The following is an 18,593-nucleotide window of genomic DNA, read 5'->3' as shown; positions in this document are numbered from 1 at the left end:
TATTTTAAGTATACTTTTGCGACATGATATTAATTAGATAACAATGAAAGAAGTAGTTCATCTTACCGACATGTATTGTTCTTGAATTTTTTTTTTCATTTTTCTCATTATTCTTGAATTGGATTCTAATTTTTTAATGCATGTTTGGCTTCATGATCTAAGATTCCGTAGTAGATAGGTGTGTTAAGAAATCAACATACAATTAAAGATGAATAAAACAAGCAAAATAATCGATAATCGAATAAAAGATTTAAGTAGTTTATTGAAAGTGTTAACTACATCCTCTAGAGTCCTAAGAGAACAATTTAAATTACATAAATTTGAATTTATATTGAATAATCCTCAAGTAACATAAATATAAATTAAGATCTAGAGGCACCATCGAATTCTATTAGGGTTGGTTGTTGGAAGTGTCAGATAACATATTCAAGACATTTTATCTCAAAACCAAATAACGAGATGAGTAACACATGTTTGATTCTCAAACGAGGTCATAACATTAACACCATGATGATTAAAATTACATCTCTTTATTTTTTGAAAGAATGCCCGTACACATTTTTGCACTCCACAGTTGCTTAAGAAAAAAATGTACATCCCTTAGGAGAGGAAGAATGCATTTATTTATAGCACATATAGTTATTAGAGAAAACACCTTTACTTTATTCATTAGCCTAAAAGTTATATGTACATATGCATAGTGACAAACAAATGCTATGAAAAAGATATATACTACAACATTTATACCTTTGTCGACTATTTTAGGCAGCTTACCACACAAAGTTATATAGAGGTTCAAAATGATTTTTTTTACCATTTATGGATTTGTAGTTACAGACTAATTGGGGCCTCCGTTGTTGTTATCTAATATATATTTCCTTCCAAAAAAAAACACAAAAGTTTAGAAAGTACTTATTCAGTTCCTAAAACAATGGTAGTAAAACTTTGGAGTTGTTGAAGTATATTTGTTTGTAGTTTATTAATAGTTTAGTTGGACATTGATTATAGAAATGAACATATATACCTATTAACACTATATCAAAACTGATTAGCGATGAAGGAACCTTTGAGAAAATAGTTATATTTCAAAGGTTGATGGGCCCTTTTTATCCATTAAATAATATTTGAGGACAAAAGTTTAATGGTGATTAAAGTTAGCCAATATATAATATGATACAAACTAACAATCCCATCATCTAACTTATTCTAAAATATTATTGAATATAGATTTTCAATATACAAATTAATTATATCTATATGCCCAATCTACTTTTCTACTTACAAAAAGCACCTATAAGAAAAAGAATAAACTATAAATATCAGTAATCAAAATCTTCCTATACATTTATTAATTAAACCTCACATTAAACTTTTATAAATACTTTGTTGTTTGTTGTTTGAATGGAGTACTTCGACTCATCAATATGGGTTGCGTTGAGTTGAGTTGGTAAAAATTATCAACTTAATGTTTGGTTCACCAACTTTAGATGTTGGATCCGTTGAGTTAGTTATTTTTAGTAACTCACCTAAACTCTCTCTCGTTTCAATATTTACAAAGGCTTCATCTATCCAATGATCACAATTGATAACTATTGCTAACCAAACTCCAACCACCAACTCTAGGCTCTTACAAACACCTCCAACAACAACTCTATCACGAACCAGTTCATCAATATTTAATAAAAAAACAAATTAATTATTAAATAACATTCACTTGGTTTATTGTTGTATAGTCGAACAAAAACCAATTGGTCTAGTTTGATTTTTTTAAAAGTTTTTTATATCAACGAGAATCATGATTTCTAAGCTTCTCTTTTCATTAATTTTTGTTCTCTCAATCAAATGATGTTTCATTTAGTTGGTCAAAGTTGTTGCTTTCTATTTTGTTTTAGTCTTTCTTCCTCTTCAGTTGGCGTATAGGTAAATATATTTGGTCAAAAGATCATCCATTGTTAGACTGCACAAGTCATTTATATACCAGCTTCCTTTCTTTTTCAATAGTTATATTCAATGTATACATTCAAGTTGAGTTCGACAAAACAACTCTTTCTTTAGTCATTATTTAAACTATTCCTTATCTCGTGTTTGGTAACTATATGTGTTTCTAACTTTTAGTTTTTAAAATTTAAGCCTATTAATATTCATTCAACGTCTATCTTTGTTTGTGATTTACTTTTTACCAAAATTTGAAATTAAAAGAATGTATTTTTAGAATAAATGATTTAGAATCCAACTATTTTAATAAAAAAATGCAAAAGAATTAAGACTAAAATTTCAAAAAATTAAATAATTATAATCGGACGATTTTTGTTTTAGTTGAGTATTAACACAAAGGATCTCAACTAAGTCTAACACTTTTCCAACGCTCTCTATATCTCTTTCAACTTTTTCTTCTATACTTGTCTAACATAACAAGTTTAACTCATAACTCTGAAAGTGGCATTTTCAATTTATTTATAGAATTATCTTGCTTCACACTCAAAAAGTAGACAGCTTGATTATTCTTGGAATTTTTAGTTTTTCTTCACTATGAATTATAGTTGGATTTTTTTTGTAATATTGTATACTACAGAGAGAACATTTGAAACTATTAATCCTTATAATCAATAAAAATATCTTAACTAAATAATTTACAAACCTATTTTGCTTAACTCAATTATAGCATGGGTGTGATCTTAGTTTTTTTTTTTTTTGAAGAGGTGGTACTCACTCTTTTTTTACTCTCAATCTTTCTATATGGAGTTTAGGCCAATCTATGAACGTATATTAACTCAATTGAAATGTCTAAATGAATATACTTATAGATCATTCTCTTCTTTTAACAGCCAACATAAATTTTTACATGTAGTTTTATAAAATCATCAAATAAAAATAATAATTAAAATCATCAAATAAAAATAATAATTAACAAGAAAGTGTAAAAAGTAGAGGATTTTTATATAGTTCAATTAACATATATTCGATTAGTTTCTGAGAAAAAGACATAATTGTAGAGAAAAATTTATAATATATTAATCATGCATACTTTTACTAATAGATCGTTTAACTAAACTTTAAAGTCAAGTTTGTATACAACGTGGTTGAAACTTAATTTCCATATAAAATTCATAACATTCCTCACTTGTGGTTATGTAAAATATGCTAATTTCTTAAACGTTGAATATAGTCCATCCTTTTACATAATATGAAATTATTATCTAACATTTACATTAAATTTTATTGAATGTTGAGTAATTAGAAAAAGAAAGAAAGAAAATTATTCTCAACACACATAAAAGATTAGATCGTTCTAAAATTCCTCCTTATAAAAGATAAGAATAAGGAAAAGATGTAAGATATTTAATATTCAACAAAGCCCACTATTCAATCATGCTATCACGAATATCTAAAATTTGAAAATCTTCATTATCAAAAATAAAAATATACAAAGTTCAAAGAACACAATAATGTAGGGGCATTATTATTTATTATAAAAACAAGTCCCTTTCTTAATTTACCATTAACTGTTGACAAGGTTCTATAGATAAATGAGTAAGTGTAATCGAATAATGTAAGCCCAATTATTTGGTTTTTATTTACTTTTTATTACCCTTTTAAAAGTATGTTCAGTAATCATTTTATTTTTTATTTTATATTATATACTTTCTTTATCTTTCCATCATTTTACCAAATATGCTTTCCAACAATTAAGCTAAAATTTGAAATTTAAAAATAATAATTTGTTTACGTGTTTAGAATACAACTAAAAACTCAACTTTTATAGTCCATGAATATGTATATAATTGAAAGAAATCGAGAATTAGTCTTAATTATCGAAACGAAAAATAAAAAATAAAATAAATTAAGGTCTAAAAATGATGGTGTTATAGAATTCGTAGCTACAAATTTCAATTTAGTTGAGATATTCATCGATTTTTAGTAGTCTGTTAAAATTAAAATTGAAAAAAAAAAGAAACTAAATGGTTACTCGAGATGAGGTGTAATTTTTTTTTTGACGGGATATAATTAATTATTGGGACTAAACTACAATATTTGGCCACCCTATGGGGATATAATTTGGAAGGCCATGAGATTCCTTCCCCAAATCCACCACAAAATCTTTTGTTGGAATTCAAGATTAGCTCAACAACCAAAGCAATGACCCACAGTTCCATCTTCTGTGGATATAAATACTCAAACAAAGTTTTGATAAAATCACTTTCCGCTGGCTGAGAGACGAATCCAAAGCCATTTGATAAGCTTTTAGGTAGCAATGTAAGACCCAAATGCCCTAAAAACACTCTCACTTTTGAAACCCTCTTCTTTACAAACTGACAACTTACAACAAGTCAAATTCATTGCCTCCATTCATTAATACTAATTTTATAAACCTTATTATATATACTTCCCTTTGCCCTTTCTCCTTTGGAACTTTCCCATTTATATATATACACACTCTGCTTTTTTCTTTAGAACATTCTGTGTTTTTTCATTCTCTCTGATTTGCCCTCCACCCCCTCTATACCCTACTCGTGTACGGTTGAATTTAAATTAATATATGTCGGTATGGTCCTTTTATTGTGTCTATTTAGTCTTCAACTTTATTAGCGTAATGTTTTCCCTTACTTTTAAATTAAAGTTTAAAGTTTATGTATATATCTAGATGACGAATTTGCCCTCAAAATCTACAATGTAACTAGACCACTATCATTTATGTGAAAAATATTGAAAGGTTGAATTTTAAGTTTGGATCGTTGAACTAATTATATGGATTACTATTTGTTCAATTACCGTTTATAATTTCAAATCTCTTTTATACATATCTTGAAATTTTAATTTTTTATTTATTATTATTTGGTTCTATACTAGTTTCTATTGTACAAATATATCAAATAATCAGATTGTTACAAATACACATTAGAAATTATTACAAATATTTTAATTAATCAGATCCAAAATATTTGTTAACATAATGTAAAATAATTTGCATATATGACAAGATTTAGATTCAGAATTCAAAGTTTATTATTGGTTGATTGTATTATTATTAGAAGTTTAATAGTGATCACTTGTAGAAGCTCATCAATGAAAGAGATAGAGTTTATGATCCCTAATAAATTTGATTATATTTACAATTTTAAAAGATGTTGCTATATATATTTATATTTTGTTTGCAGGATGTAAACCGATAGAAGAGATCAGAAAAGTACAGGAGGATACCTCAAAGCTAAAAGCTAGTAGATTCATAATTACCACCAAAAGATGAAGAAGAAGGATAAGGACAATGAACATCGATGAGTGTAGTGCGTAGGTACAGTTACCCTTTTAATTTAAAAGTAAAGGGAGAATATATATACAGTAGGCATTATCAACGTAAGTTTAACCTCTTTCATTTGTTGTGTTTTACCTTTGGATTGTGGGAAAATAAAGAGGAAAAGGCAGCAAATATATGACTACTTTTTATTAGAGTTTGAGATATGGACCAAAAGCCATGAAAACCGCAGATTCTGAAGTTCAAAACGTAGGCAGATTCTATTGTTAATATATAAATTAAACTGCTTTGCTGATCAATTCTTTTTCATCTTTTACTTTCTTTGTGTGTTTTTCCAGTTGTTGAGAAAATTTGGAATTTTGCTCCTCTCTTCTACCAGAGCCATATGATTATATTCGTTATCAGGTAATATATATATAAATACACACCAACTATTTGACTCAATTCTCTTCGCTGAGTTAGTGCAGGTTTGTGAGTCATTAGTTTATTGATATAATCATTTTTTACCATGTTCATACATTTAACCACGTAAACAATATTAATTAATTGAATATTATGAAATGTGAAATGGCATGTTGGACTAGTACATGCATACTAAGAACTTATGTTTCTTTCTAGTTCTCCGAAGCAGATCTCGATTTATAAATGAAAGGATGTTGGAAAGATGATATATATTTTTGTGACTATATCAACTATAGATATCAAGACAAATACAAATACTAATTGGTTAAGGCTGAATTAACTTTTAGAACCAAACATAATAATTAAAAATCAATTCTAAATAAATAAAAACACTTTCAAGAATGTAATATCATACTTAAATTTGATGGTTTAAAATGTTCTTTTTCTAAAATATTAACTATCTCACTTATCACTTTCAAAAAACCTACACCCATCCACCCTATTTCGAGTAATGTGAGACTATTAATCATTTGTTTTTTATATATAAGCCTAGAAAAAAGTAGCTATTCCCATAGAGAGTTGGTGCATACTGTTTGGAAAATTGTGTTTTCTATTTATTGATTCAAACTTAAAGTGGCTTAATTAATCACTTTGCTTTGAAGCATATTTTATATATTATTCCATAAATATTTTGTAATTTAGCAACAATATTCATATTACTATTATTTAGAGTACGGATTCAAGCTGGCCAACAACAAATGTTAGCTTCTGCTTGGTATTTCCTACCTTTTGATTCATACTCCTAACCAATTTTCGAATATTATTTTTTAAAATAATAATAATAATGAGCAATAATATAATTTACTATCTATGTATATACGTTGTTGAGTGATATAATATTAAATTCGTCTTTCCATCGTATTATGTCGGGGTGTTCATATTATATTATATTATATTGAAGTGTTGAGTAATATAATATTGAATTTGTTTTCATCCATAAACTTAAACTTTTAATGATTTGAGATGGTATCTTTGGGGTGATTTTGGATAGGAAAATGATGGATTTTATTGTTGGTTTTGCTTTTGTCTTATCAGGAGATACAATTTTTCTTTTCTTACAATGTTTCTTTTTTTTTTCTGCTTCAAACGGTGCAGATACATTGAGACATCTCCATTTTTACTATTTGAAATTATAAAAACTTTGGTGGTCCTTGATGTATTAGAACTAAATACTTTTGTAATTATTTGATGGTGCTAAGAGCACTACAAAGGAGTTAACATAGATGAGATGTTTCGATTTGTCTACTGATCACTATTGTAGCCACTAATCCATTATAAAAGTGAATATTCCGTAATAAATTTCAATATGAAACTAATGAAGAAATTAAAAAAAATTCTCAAGCACCGTTGTGTAATCAAGAATATTGTAGGGCAGTCACAGGTGATATTATATATATTGGCTTTTTGTACACACATATATGTATATATATTAAAGGTTTCAATGGTCCCAACTAATAATTAAAGAAATTTTCAACTATATCATTATATGTTTGTTTTGTGACAAACTTTCATACATGCTCTCATTGTAATTTCTATGTTTTAGGGAATGTGGAATAATCACATTTTGACAACTTTTTAATCTTATCTTGTATCAATTTTAAGTCTTTAAAACTTCTTTTTTTCTTTCTTATTACACCAAATTTCTTGAAAAACTACTCAAAGTCTTATTGGGTAATCATTTGTTTTTCTTAAAAAACAAAAATTAAATCCATTTTCTCTCAATTTCTTAGAGTTGTTTTCCTCTTCATTTTTCTTTTCAAATTTATGTTTGGATTTTGGAAATATTAGTAGACAGTGCAGAACCAAGTAAGAAATTTAGAAGTAGACGATTCTGTTTTAATTTATAGGTTTAATTTTCTAATCTAAAAACAAGAAACCAAATTATTACAAAACCAAACCTTAATTTTTGTTTTCAGTATTAAAAAATTAAATTTACAAACACTACTTTCACATATAATTTTTTTTATACACTTTCCATCAATGTTATTGTTTAACTTTGTTAAAAAAAAAGAACAATGTTATGAAAATTAGGAGAAAAAATGACCACTTTTTTAGGAATAGTTGCAAATTTAGCAATTACATTCAAAATAATTAAGTATATAGCAACATTTAAAAAAAATTACAAATATAGCAAAATTTGTCAAATTCTATCAATAATATAAGTCTATCATCGATAGATGATAGACCATGTTACAAATATTGGTTTATCACTAATAAATCATACAAAGTCTATCAGGGATAGTTTTGCTATATTTGCAATTTTTTTAAAATGTTGCTATATCCTTAATTATTATTCATAAAATGATAATCAATTGTAATTTTCTTTTTTTTTTTAACCGAGAAATAAAATTATTATAGAAAATGATAAATAATAATTACCATTTTAAATAATGTAAAAATAAAAATGACAGTATTATTATTAATAAACCTTCTCAAAAGAAAAATAGTAAAATATTAAAACTAGGATGATAAAAACTTATCAAACTCTCTATAATATATTTAAGCATTTTCTATATATTTTGTAAATAGATTGAATGTTTTATCATTTATAAGAATTTTTAAATATTAAAAGTGAAAGTTAAAAATAGTCTAATGTCAACTGGTGTGGAATAAGGGATCTTAGGTTCTAAGTTGATTGTGAAAAACACAATTAATTAATAGTTGAAAAAAATGAACCACCCAAAATTGAAGTCCCTAACTTTACTTTTAACGATACATATCATTTCCATTAGTAATTTTGTACTTTAGTCTAAATCTTATTAATACTTAAAAAAAAACCTATATTTATTTTAATTTTTGCCCCTCCAAACTTATTTTTCATTAAATTTTCATATCATTTCTCCTAAAATATTCCTAAATTTTATCTTGTTTTTGTAATTATTTTTCATTTATTTTTTAAATCTATACTTTCCCATCAACATCTAGGTTATAAAAAAAATGTCTTATTTTATAAAAATGATGATTAAAAGTGCTTAATTATAGTATGTTTAAGTCTAAGTCGAAGTTTTAGTAATTAGGTGTAACAATTATTTTGGTCAATTTTTATAGAGTAATTTCCATAAATGTCGATTTTCCATAAATTGAAATCTGGATACATTAATTTTTGTTTTGAACTTTGGTTGTGTGCATAGATAAAAGTTAAATAGAAATGTCAGCCCATTTATTAAATGCATTAAACTAAACAATAATTAACAAACAAGAACAAACTCTCAATCTCTAGGCTGAATCATATCTATCAATTACCTCGCATATATGTTATTCTCTCAAAGCAATAGCAAATATATATAATTTTTTTAAAAAAACGACACATAATTAACTTATAAGAGACATAAATTTATGAATATAAAAGCAAAGAAGTTGTTGTTCATTGGTGTTGTTGATCATCTTCGTCATCAGGAGATGTTGGGAGGGATGAAAAAACAAGATGAATTCCAGGATCATGGTGACTAAATTTGGAGTCCATAAGAATAGAATTGTTTATCCCTTGAACATTGCTGTTAAAAAAGGCTCTCATAGGCAAAACATTTCGAGTCTTAATCCCCTTAGTTTTGTTTATACTTTTGTTACTGTCTTTAACACTAACAACAGTGTTGTTGTCTTGAATTTGTTGTTGCTGTTGATGACGGCTGTTGTTTTTTTCTGATGATAGATTTATTTCCATGAAAGCTCCTTTGTTTTCACCAGCCATTGTTATAACTCTTGTGTTGTTATCGTGATCAAATGCTGTTCTTTTATAATTATTATTACCTCCAATTGTTGCTCCTTTCTTTTTGCTGCTAGTTTCTTTCTCATCACGATCCCCATCATCACCTTTGTTTGATTCTTGCTTCCCATTTTTGTCAAATTCAGAAGTATGAGTACGGTAATTTGTGATATTCTGGAGATGATGTTCTTCCGCTTGTGAAGGCTTGTCCATCACTTTTTGGAATACAACCGTCTTTCGTTCTACCTGTGTATCGATTGGAGCAGCTAAGCAACAAGACTCAAGGAGGTGGCATCGAGACGCCACTTCTTGTTTATATATCAATAACTTACATGGCTTTGGAATTTATTCCTCTATACTCATATTCCAAAAATGTCAACACTTTAATTTTCAACTTGTTTTTATGAATAATTAGCATTTGAATTATTGATCTAACTGAAATTAAAAAGATAACATTTGGATGCATTTCAAACTACATATACAATTCATTATATTACTTAATTATTATTTACCACGTTATAAACTTGTTAAAAAAAGAAGCCATCTTTTCTGAACTCTTTAAAACATTACAAAAACAAAATATATGTAGATGTTTTTTGTTTAGTTTATGTTAATGCTTCATTCTCTTTAAAAAGAATAAATAAATGTTTAAATAACCATTTGGGAAATTCATAAATTATTTTACATGGTAATATTAACTGTTCTTGCACTCTCCTCAATTAGCAAAATCATGTTCTCACATGTTACAATAATTGTATTTAAAGATTAAAAAACAAAGTAAAACAAAGATGGGTAAGGAATTAAGGGGAGATAAACAAGTACGTGGAAAAATATAAACCATATAAAAATTTATTGGATACAATCTTAAAGGAATATTAACAATATCCCAATCAATCAAAATTAAAGAACCTTTGGGAATAAAATAAAATAACTCAATAGTAAAGTTACATACACTAACCTCTTGAGGAATAGTCTCATCTTTGGTCTCAGCAACAGACTGCAACTGCGGCGGCGGTAAAACCAGTGGTGACGGTGGAGAAACAAAGGTTTTCGGTTTCGGAGACTGATAAGGTGTTGGAACCGACGGTATTGACTTCGGAATCGAAGGAGACGGAAACGGACTTGGCTGTTTACTATTAATCGTCTTCGGAGACCCTACAACCGAAGAAGTACTTCTTCCCTTTGGAGACCCTACAACCGAAGAAGTACTTCTTCCCTTTGGAGACCCTACAACTGAAGAACTTTTTTCCTTCGGGCTACTAGGAATCACGGCTGGGGACGCCATTGCAGTCCCACCACCCTGTCCGGTTGATGGCGACGGAAGAGCACGCAGTGGCGATGGTGAGCTTTTCACGGGAGGAGTTAATGAGGCAGGGCGAGAGAAGGGAGGGGGGGATTTTGAGCGTTGTGGGGTGGTGGGTTCTGCCGGGTCTGTCAAGGCGGCGGGGCGGATTATGGGTGGTCGAACTCGAGCTGGGACTGGACGAGATTGTTCCGGGTTTGGAGCGGTGGTTGGTCGAGTCATCGAGCCCAAACGGAACCATGGACGTGGGAGTTGACTAGCCATGGATGATAAAAATTAAACAATGAGAAAATTAGTGAGGGAATTGGAATGGAAAGGGACGATGGATATGAAGAAACAAGAAGTGTGGAAATATTTATAGTTGGAAACAAATGAACTGCACAAAGTTGACAAATGGAGAAATAGTTTTTTTCTTAAAAAAAAGTTTTAATTTTTATGTTAAAAAATATACAATTTACAATTTGTTTAGTTAAGTTTGTTACTAATTACAAATTTAATTAATTATACAAGAAATGGCTACACTCACGATGAAGACAGCTTGCCAAGTAATCCTCAACGTTGCCTTAAAATGGATGGAGTTATCACAACTACCAAAAATACTTTTCTTCAAATAACACTTTACTCATTTCAACATATACTGTGTTGCTTTTATATATTTCATTCTCCTCATACACACATAAGAAATTTTGAAATATTTATAATGATGATTAGATAATTTTGTGTAATATAAAAAATAAGTGATGTCTAAATATACCCAATTCTTTTTCTTCTTCTTTCTTTCTTTAGCTTATATGGTTGCTACAAGGTCTTTAAGTTTTTGAGGTAAATAAGTAATATAGTTGTCAAAATCAACCATGCTTATAGAATAAAAATATGTATTGATCTCAACTTCAAAGTTAGAGATTGATTTTAGATTCTCTATTTGATACGGTAAAAAAGATTTTTTTTTAAAAAAAAGTGATATTTTATACTTAAATTTGACTTCATAATACCTATTGTTACAGTACATTATCATTTTCAACAAATTGCATCTTAAAATAGACTTTCTTATGAAAAATGTTGTTTGTGTTGGAAGGATTTATAAAAACATATATCACACCAGCAAGCGTTATGGAATTTTTGTTAGTACTTAATAAATGAGAACGTCAAAGTAAGTCTAGTTTAATGGTAATTAGTACGACGACCTTCTATTTGGAAGGTAGATGATTTGATCCCATCTCAACCTTTGTACTAAAGAATATTAATGAATTATCATAAATTCATTATTTGTGTGGTTCACGTGCTTTTAATTCAGTACGGACAAATTTAGCCAACACATTAATTAAATAGTAGTAGAAAGTTTTAAAAAAGCATGGAGTTTAAATTGATGAAATAATTGAATGTATGTGAACATTATATTTCTAGAAATTTACTATCAGTAACAAACTCTATTATCCATTAACAATATGGTGTAAATACATGATAGACTTTTATTAGCAATGCAGCTTAGTTAACTTTGAGAACGCACTGAATCTAAAATTAACGTTACGGTATAAAAGTAGTATTTTTGGGTAAAATGATTCAAAGTGGGAGAAATTTTTGAAGAGTAGACTAATAAGGTTAAAGAAAAGGGGGGGAATGAATGGAGGAAGAAGAGAAGGGGGAAGAAAAGCATCAGATTCAGAAGGCACCATACAGCTAATAAAGGGAAAAAGGTAAGGTAAGCTAAGGAAGGCTTCCAACAAAGCAAAAGGGTATCCTCAAAAGCAACCATCAAAGAAGAGCAAGAGGGTTTACTTTATCATGTAGGGATGAATCGTGAGCTACCTCTATATACTCATCCTCAATTAATTAATTGTTATTGTGTTTAATTTAATTAATCTCTGATCTCTTTAATAAAATTCATTCAAGTGCTTAATTTTTCTTTTCTTTTCTTTTCTTCGTTTAATTAAGAGAATGGTTATATTCCCAACTTAATTATTGGCCAATCAGTATGAAAAGAACACTTGAAGAATATGTAAGTTGTTTAACACTTTGGTATAGATGCATGTGAATTTCACTACTATACCTTGCCTATAATTTTTGTCTTTTATTTGTTGTATAATATAATTATCACTACCTTTGCCTATAACTTGTGTTTACTATATAAAAATGTGATGTCTTTACGTATATATATTGTTTAATCTATACATAATACATATAATTGGTAAGAAGTTTAAGTTTAGATTAAAAAAATAGCCCCCTTAATGTAATTAATAGGCAAATCAATTGGTAATGGTTAGAAGGATAGTAAAAACCTAAGTTGGATAACTATTTCACTTCTTGTTTTTTATTTTCTAAAATTAAACTTATTTTCTCTCAAATTTTTAGTATGATTAATTAATTCAGTTGGAAAATTGTAATTTTAGCCACAAATTTGAAAATAAAAACAAGTTTTTAAAACTTTTTTTTCTTTCAAAATTTAATTTGCTTTTAAAAGCATGGATAAAAATAGATATCCAAAGCAATAGATTTAAAGGTGGAAGAGGCGTTTATAGGCTTCATTTTCAAAAATCAAAAATGAAAAACTAAGATTTTTTTTTTTTTTTTTAATTAAGCCTACAAACACAACTTTTGCTTCCAATTTCTTCATTTGTTATCAACATTCTACCAATGGGTTAAAAAACCAAGTTAAATTGAAAAAAAAATCAGCTTTCAAAAAGCTGTTTTTATTTTTGAAATTTGGCTAAAAATTCAACAATTATATAAAAGGAATATGCAAATTATTATATTTGTTTTAAAAAAACTTACATAGATATATTTATCTTTGAGGCTCCCGAGGCTAAATATAGGTCCTCACTCGTGTCCAACTAAAAGTTGATTCGTTACAAATTGGTTAATTAGTTCTATTTGATAACCATTTAAATTTTTAAATTTTAGATTTTAAAAGATGATCAACTTATAAACAACTAATCCTAAGAGTGCAGCCAAAGTTTCACATACCTTAGATAAATACTTGATCTTGTTTATACAAGTTAAGTGCAACAATCTTCATTGTTATAAGACCTTTTGGATGAAATGAAGATCAAAATCATGAGGATGTATGCCTAAAGTGGACAATATCATATTATTTTAGATATAGCAAGAGGGTCATTGTCACCAACAAGTGGTATTAGAGTTGTTTGTTGATATTACCATCCGATCAATTGCTGTAATTTGAAGAACATTTGGAAGAATAATAAACTTTTGCATTATCTTTTGCATAAAGAGAACAACTTCCACCTTGGAAGTAATGAGATGTTATTTCTAACCATTTGCTTTGGTTAATGTTCTAACTCAACGATACAAAGTAGATACAAGGTAGATTTACACAACCGTCTATCAAATAAATAAACAATGTACGTAGCAGTAACATAAACTCCTTTCGCAAGTTGGAAATAAGATAGTGCCCGACGAAAACATGAATCACTAATAATTTCCTCTAATTTTGAATTTTTAAAACATAAAGTCTTGGTTTTTAAAAATATTTTGAAACCAAAACAGTACCACCTTAGCTTGTGTCTTTCCAACATGTTTTTTATTGTCCAAATACTACAGTTTCCTCATGTTCTCTCGAGCGTTAACAACCTTTCAATTGTGTTCTCAAACTCTTTTTTTGGAGAATTTCATCACAAACATACTTCATATACTCCTTACCAATAAAAATTGACGATCCGAATAAGGCTTTGTAACACTGTAGCCTCCACTTCCTCTTGTGCCTCAACGTATATTCTCTATACCATCTTTTGAAAATTGAATCGTCATACAAAACAAAATCCACAAATCTTAGCTTTGAAGAAAAGCTTTCGCACATATAGAGCATTGTCAATAGCTATAATAATCATCACACTAAGTTTGCCTACAAAAGTATTGTTTCCAATATCGCTCATGATCTTCTTCACAAAGTGATATGAAAACCCTACTATTTAAAAAATAAGAACTCAAATTGGTAAAATGTTCTAATATTAAATTCTAATACAATCAAGTCAGCTGAGGTCGTTTTAAAAGGAAAAATTAGAATAGAATTACCTTTTAAGGATAGACCAAGATATAATATTCAATATTCGAACACTCCACATGAAAAATTATCATATTTACTTGAATGTTCAAGCATGCAATCTAGCGTAGATCAATAATTTCAAAAGTTGGTGATGAATCTCCATTACACACGAAGAAAATTTCATTCCAAATGCTCTATATTGTACGATGTAATTAAGGCAAAACTTGAATAGCCTCTCCAAGAAAAACCCTAATGTCGTGCAAGCATTGAATTGAAAACATTGCAAATATATTTATAGACATAATAAACTACTCAATAGCTAGTGCACTAATTTTACCTTGAAATTCCTCTTCATCGATCTCACTAAACTACTATTTAGAAAGCATTGCATCTATCCTCTTATTTAGAAAGCATCACATTAAACCACTTTAAATTAAACCCACAAAATATAAATTAAAAGTAAAAACAAAGTTAATTACTTGTAAACTAAGTTTTCAATCATTCTTAACCTATATTGAATGAACAAAATAAGAAATTGGATTCTCCAAAAAATTTTAATTTATTTAGGATGTGTTTGTTTTGACTTTGTTTGATAACACAATGATTAAACACAAGAATCAAAACTAAAAAATGGTTGGTTAAAAAAACTCTTGAATAATGCTTGAAAAATAATCATTTTTAGATTATTAAATCAATTAATTTTCTTTCTCATTAAAGTGATTAAATCACTTGAGAATCAGAACTTATATAAAAAAACATCAAATCCATATGAAAAACCCCAAAGGAATAACTGACATTCAACCAAGAAAAAATATTCCTCAAATTTATTTTAAAGTTTATTTCTTTCTCTTTACGGCGATTTGACATTTGTAGAAATCACTTAATTACTTCTACGAAACGGAAGTGTAATTAAAATCTCATTAGCAAATAATCAATTAAAATGATTTTTTTTATGTAAATAAAAAAAACTTATTTAATAAGTGTTTAAATATCTTTCTTGAAAGTTTATTTTTTTTCCATATTCTGTCTCTAATTTTCTTCTCCATTTTCTACACCTTTGGTAACATTACTCACTCAAACGATTCTTTTATTTTTTTTAACATTTTTAAATATAGCAAAAAAAAAAAAAAAACTATTTACTTTATAACAAAATCTATCAAAAAATTTATAGTCTATTTAATTTGTAAATAATACATTTGTTTCTATTCCCAAGAATTTCTCTAAATTTTATATATATATATATATATATATATATAAAAGACAATTGAAAGAAAAAAATACATTAAAAGAAAACCCATGACTCTAATACCTCACATAATTAAATAAGAATATGAAAGGAGAAACGATGAATATTGTGAAATACCATAAAAGAATGAACAAAAAATAATTTTCATGTCATTTAATTCAGAAGATTTGAATGTATAAAATAAATGAAACAGAAATTTAAAATTAAAAAGGAAAAAGAAAAAAAAGCTTGTTTTTATAAAGAAATTATAGTTTACCTGTTTAAACTTGGTTGTAATTAAAACATTGATGAGTTCCCTCATTTGTAATAAAGAGAAATAATACAATAGGTTATTAAGACGTAAAAATTAGGAATGTTGGACATGAAGAGATGTTGATTTATAATTTAAAGAGCATGCAGAATGAGTATAGATGGGTACAAATATAGATATTCCACAAATTTCAGTAACCATGTTTTTTGTTAAGAAAATTTTGAAGGATAATAATGTATCCAAGAATGGTTAGATAGTGAGTCATACATGCTTAATTTTGGAGAATTTAGAAAAGATAGATTCTTTTCCGGTTCATTTTAATTTGTGAATGATCGGATTGGTCCACCAATGGTTCACTTTGGACTAGGCTTCAATCAAAACTTGGACTGAACTTAGATCAATCTTTCTTTGGGCTTTGGACAATCTCCTTATATAAATCCCTATATATGATTGTTAGTTTGAAATAAACCCTTCATTTCATGATTAATCTTTTATAATCATAATATTAAAGAAAAGAATGTCTTTCATCTAAGAAGGAAAAGAGTGGGGGTAGTTAACAAAGGCCAAATGTCAAATTTTAAGAGACACAATAAGTAGATATCCAAAAAATATGTTTAATTACCTTTTTTTTTTTAAAACAAGGTAGGAAACTAATCATATGAACGAATTTTAATTTAACAAAATTATTAGATTTAATTGGATCCATCGTTAATTTTATAAAAAGTATTTTAAATAACAACTTCATTTTCATAATATACATAGATCTCTTTAGCATATCTTGATCTATCATGGTCATGATAGACCATCCATGACATTTCGTTTTATTTTATATATATATTTTTTGTTATTTTACTATGTTAAAAAATGGTCCTTAATTTTAGAATATCTTGAAAATACGAATTGCAAAATATTTATATGGTTTTTCGTAGGTACTTTTTAGTTTTTCTTCACGTGTGAAAATGGAAAGGACCACAACACAAGCTAGCAAATGGGGGTAATGGTTTTTTCACACGATAAATAGATAGATATATAGATTATGACTGAGAGATAAGAAAAATCAATTTTAGACGGTTTAATTCGTATACGGAGAGAACAAGAATAATCCAAGAAAAAAAAGTGAGCTTGCAAATTGGGTGTGATGTAGTGATGTCCGACTCAATTATTTTTTAAGCTATCCAAAAGAATTAACTAATTACCACTAAAAAAGTTTTATAGAAGATTTCCCTAAGAAAGAGTTTGAATATTTAAGTAAGATATATATACTATTAATATCAACAAATTATATTATTTAAAATTGAAAATTTTAAGAATTGGATTGTCTCAAATTTTCAATAATAATATTAGAACACATCCATATTGAGTTGGAGGTACACAACTCATCTTCTTTCAGAAAAAATGAAGAAAAAAAAACTAAAATTAGATTAAACATGAGTTGAAAGTGCATGTATTTATTGAACAAAAGATTTGATATAGGACAAAATGCAGTTTTAGTTGTTTAAGTTTAATATCGATTTGATCTCGATTTAGTATATTTTTCTGTTTTTATATTTGTGTCTTGAGTTGCTATTGATGGAAGGGACCTAACTCGTTTTTTTTTCTCTTTCTTTTCAATTGTCAGATGGATATAGAAATTACAAGATGGTTGGAGAAGTAAGATAGTCCCATGAAAATTATTTTGGGAGTATTTTGTAATTATCAATGCATTGTCATTAAATACAAGTTGGCCATATTATAAATACATAACTTGTCTTTATTTGAAAAAACAAGAGAACAATACTATAGACTATAGAGTCCATAGAATTGTACCCCACTACCCTTAAATTATTGGGATTGAGACCTTCCATTACTACCCTATTGTTTGGGATATACATGCATTCATAAATTATGCTTTCCATTTCCTTTCATAGTACATCTACTACTATACATATATATACACATTTCTCAATCTAACTACCTCCCCAAACTCTTTAAATTATCATATTAGTTAGAAAAAATATATATATATCAATAAAATATTAAATTTTTTACAAGATTTTATCAATGATAGAATGCTATTAATCTACTTATGCATCAACAAAATTATATTACTATTTATCTTGATAGAATTTAAACTTTTTAATATATTTTATACATATTTTGATTCATATGTTATATTTGAAAGTGTAGAATTGAAAGTGTAGAATTAAGAGGAGAGTGTGAATTCTTTGAAATTATAACTTTAATATAAGGAACCAACGGTGTAGAATAGAATAAGTTATTTTGGAAAGTGACAATTATGTATTTTTTTACTATATTTTTCACATGTGTACTATTTTATTTTCTTAAAAATAAAATTAAAATGTGAAAAGATGATGATTACAACAACAAAAAATGAACTAAAA

The 18,593-nt window shown here is 27.5% G+C and overlaps 1 protein-coding gene across 2 annotated transcripts; it reads right to left on the bottom strand.

Moving 5' to 3' along the window:
• Positions 1-8,851: 8,851 nt before the first annotated feature.
• LOC101216647 (probable serine/threonine-protein kinase samkC) lies at positions 8,852-11,066 on the bottom strand. 2 transcript variants are annotated; one of them, XM_031886529.1, is made up of 2 exons: positions 10,369-11,066; positions 8,852-9,662 (listed from the first exon to the last, which is right to left on the bottom strand). In XM_031886529.1, the coding sequence occupies exons 1-2, from the start codon at positions 10,981-10,983 to the stop codon at positions 9,078-9,080; spliced, it is 1,200 nt and encodes a 399-aa protein (XP_031742389.1). In that variant the 5' UTR covers positions 10,984-11,066; the 3' UTR covers positions 8,852-9,077. The 2 variants fall into 2 exon arrangements, with proteins under 2 accessions (XP_031742389.1, XP_004140616.3); XM_004140568.3 differs by having other exon boundaries at positions 10,375-11,066.
• Positions 11,067-18,593: the final 7,527 nt, after the last annotated feature.

This window comes from Cucumis sativus, chromosome 6 (assembly GCF_000004075.3).
Source record: "Cucumis sativus cultivar 9930 chromosome 6, Cucumber_9930_V3, whole genome shotgun sequence".
In the NCBI taxonomy this organism is placed as follows: domain Eukaryota; kingdom Viridiplantae; phylum Streptophyta; class Magnoliopsida; order Cucurbitales; family Cucurbitaceae; genus Cucumis; species Cucumis sativus.
This window is presented reverse-complemented; position numbering and strand designations above follow the sequence as displayed.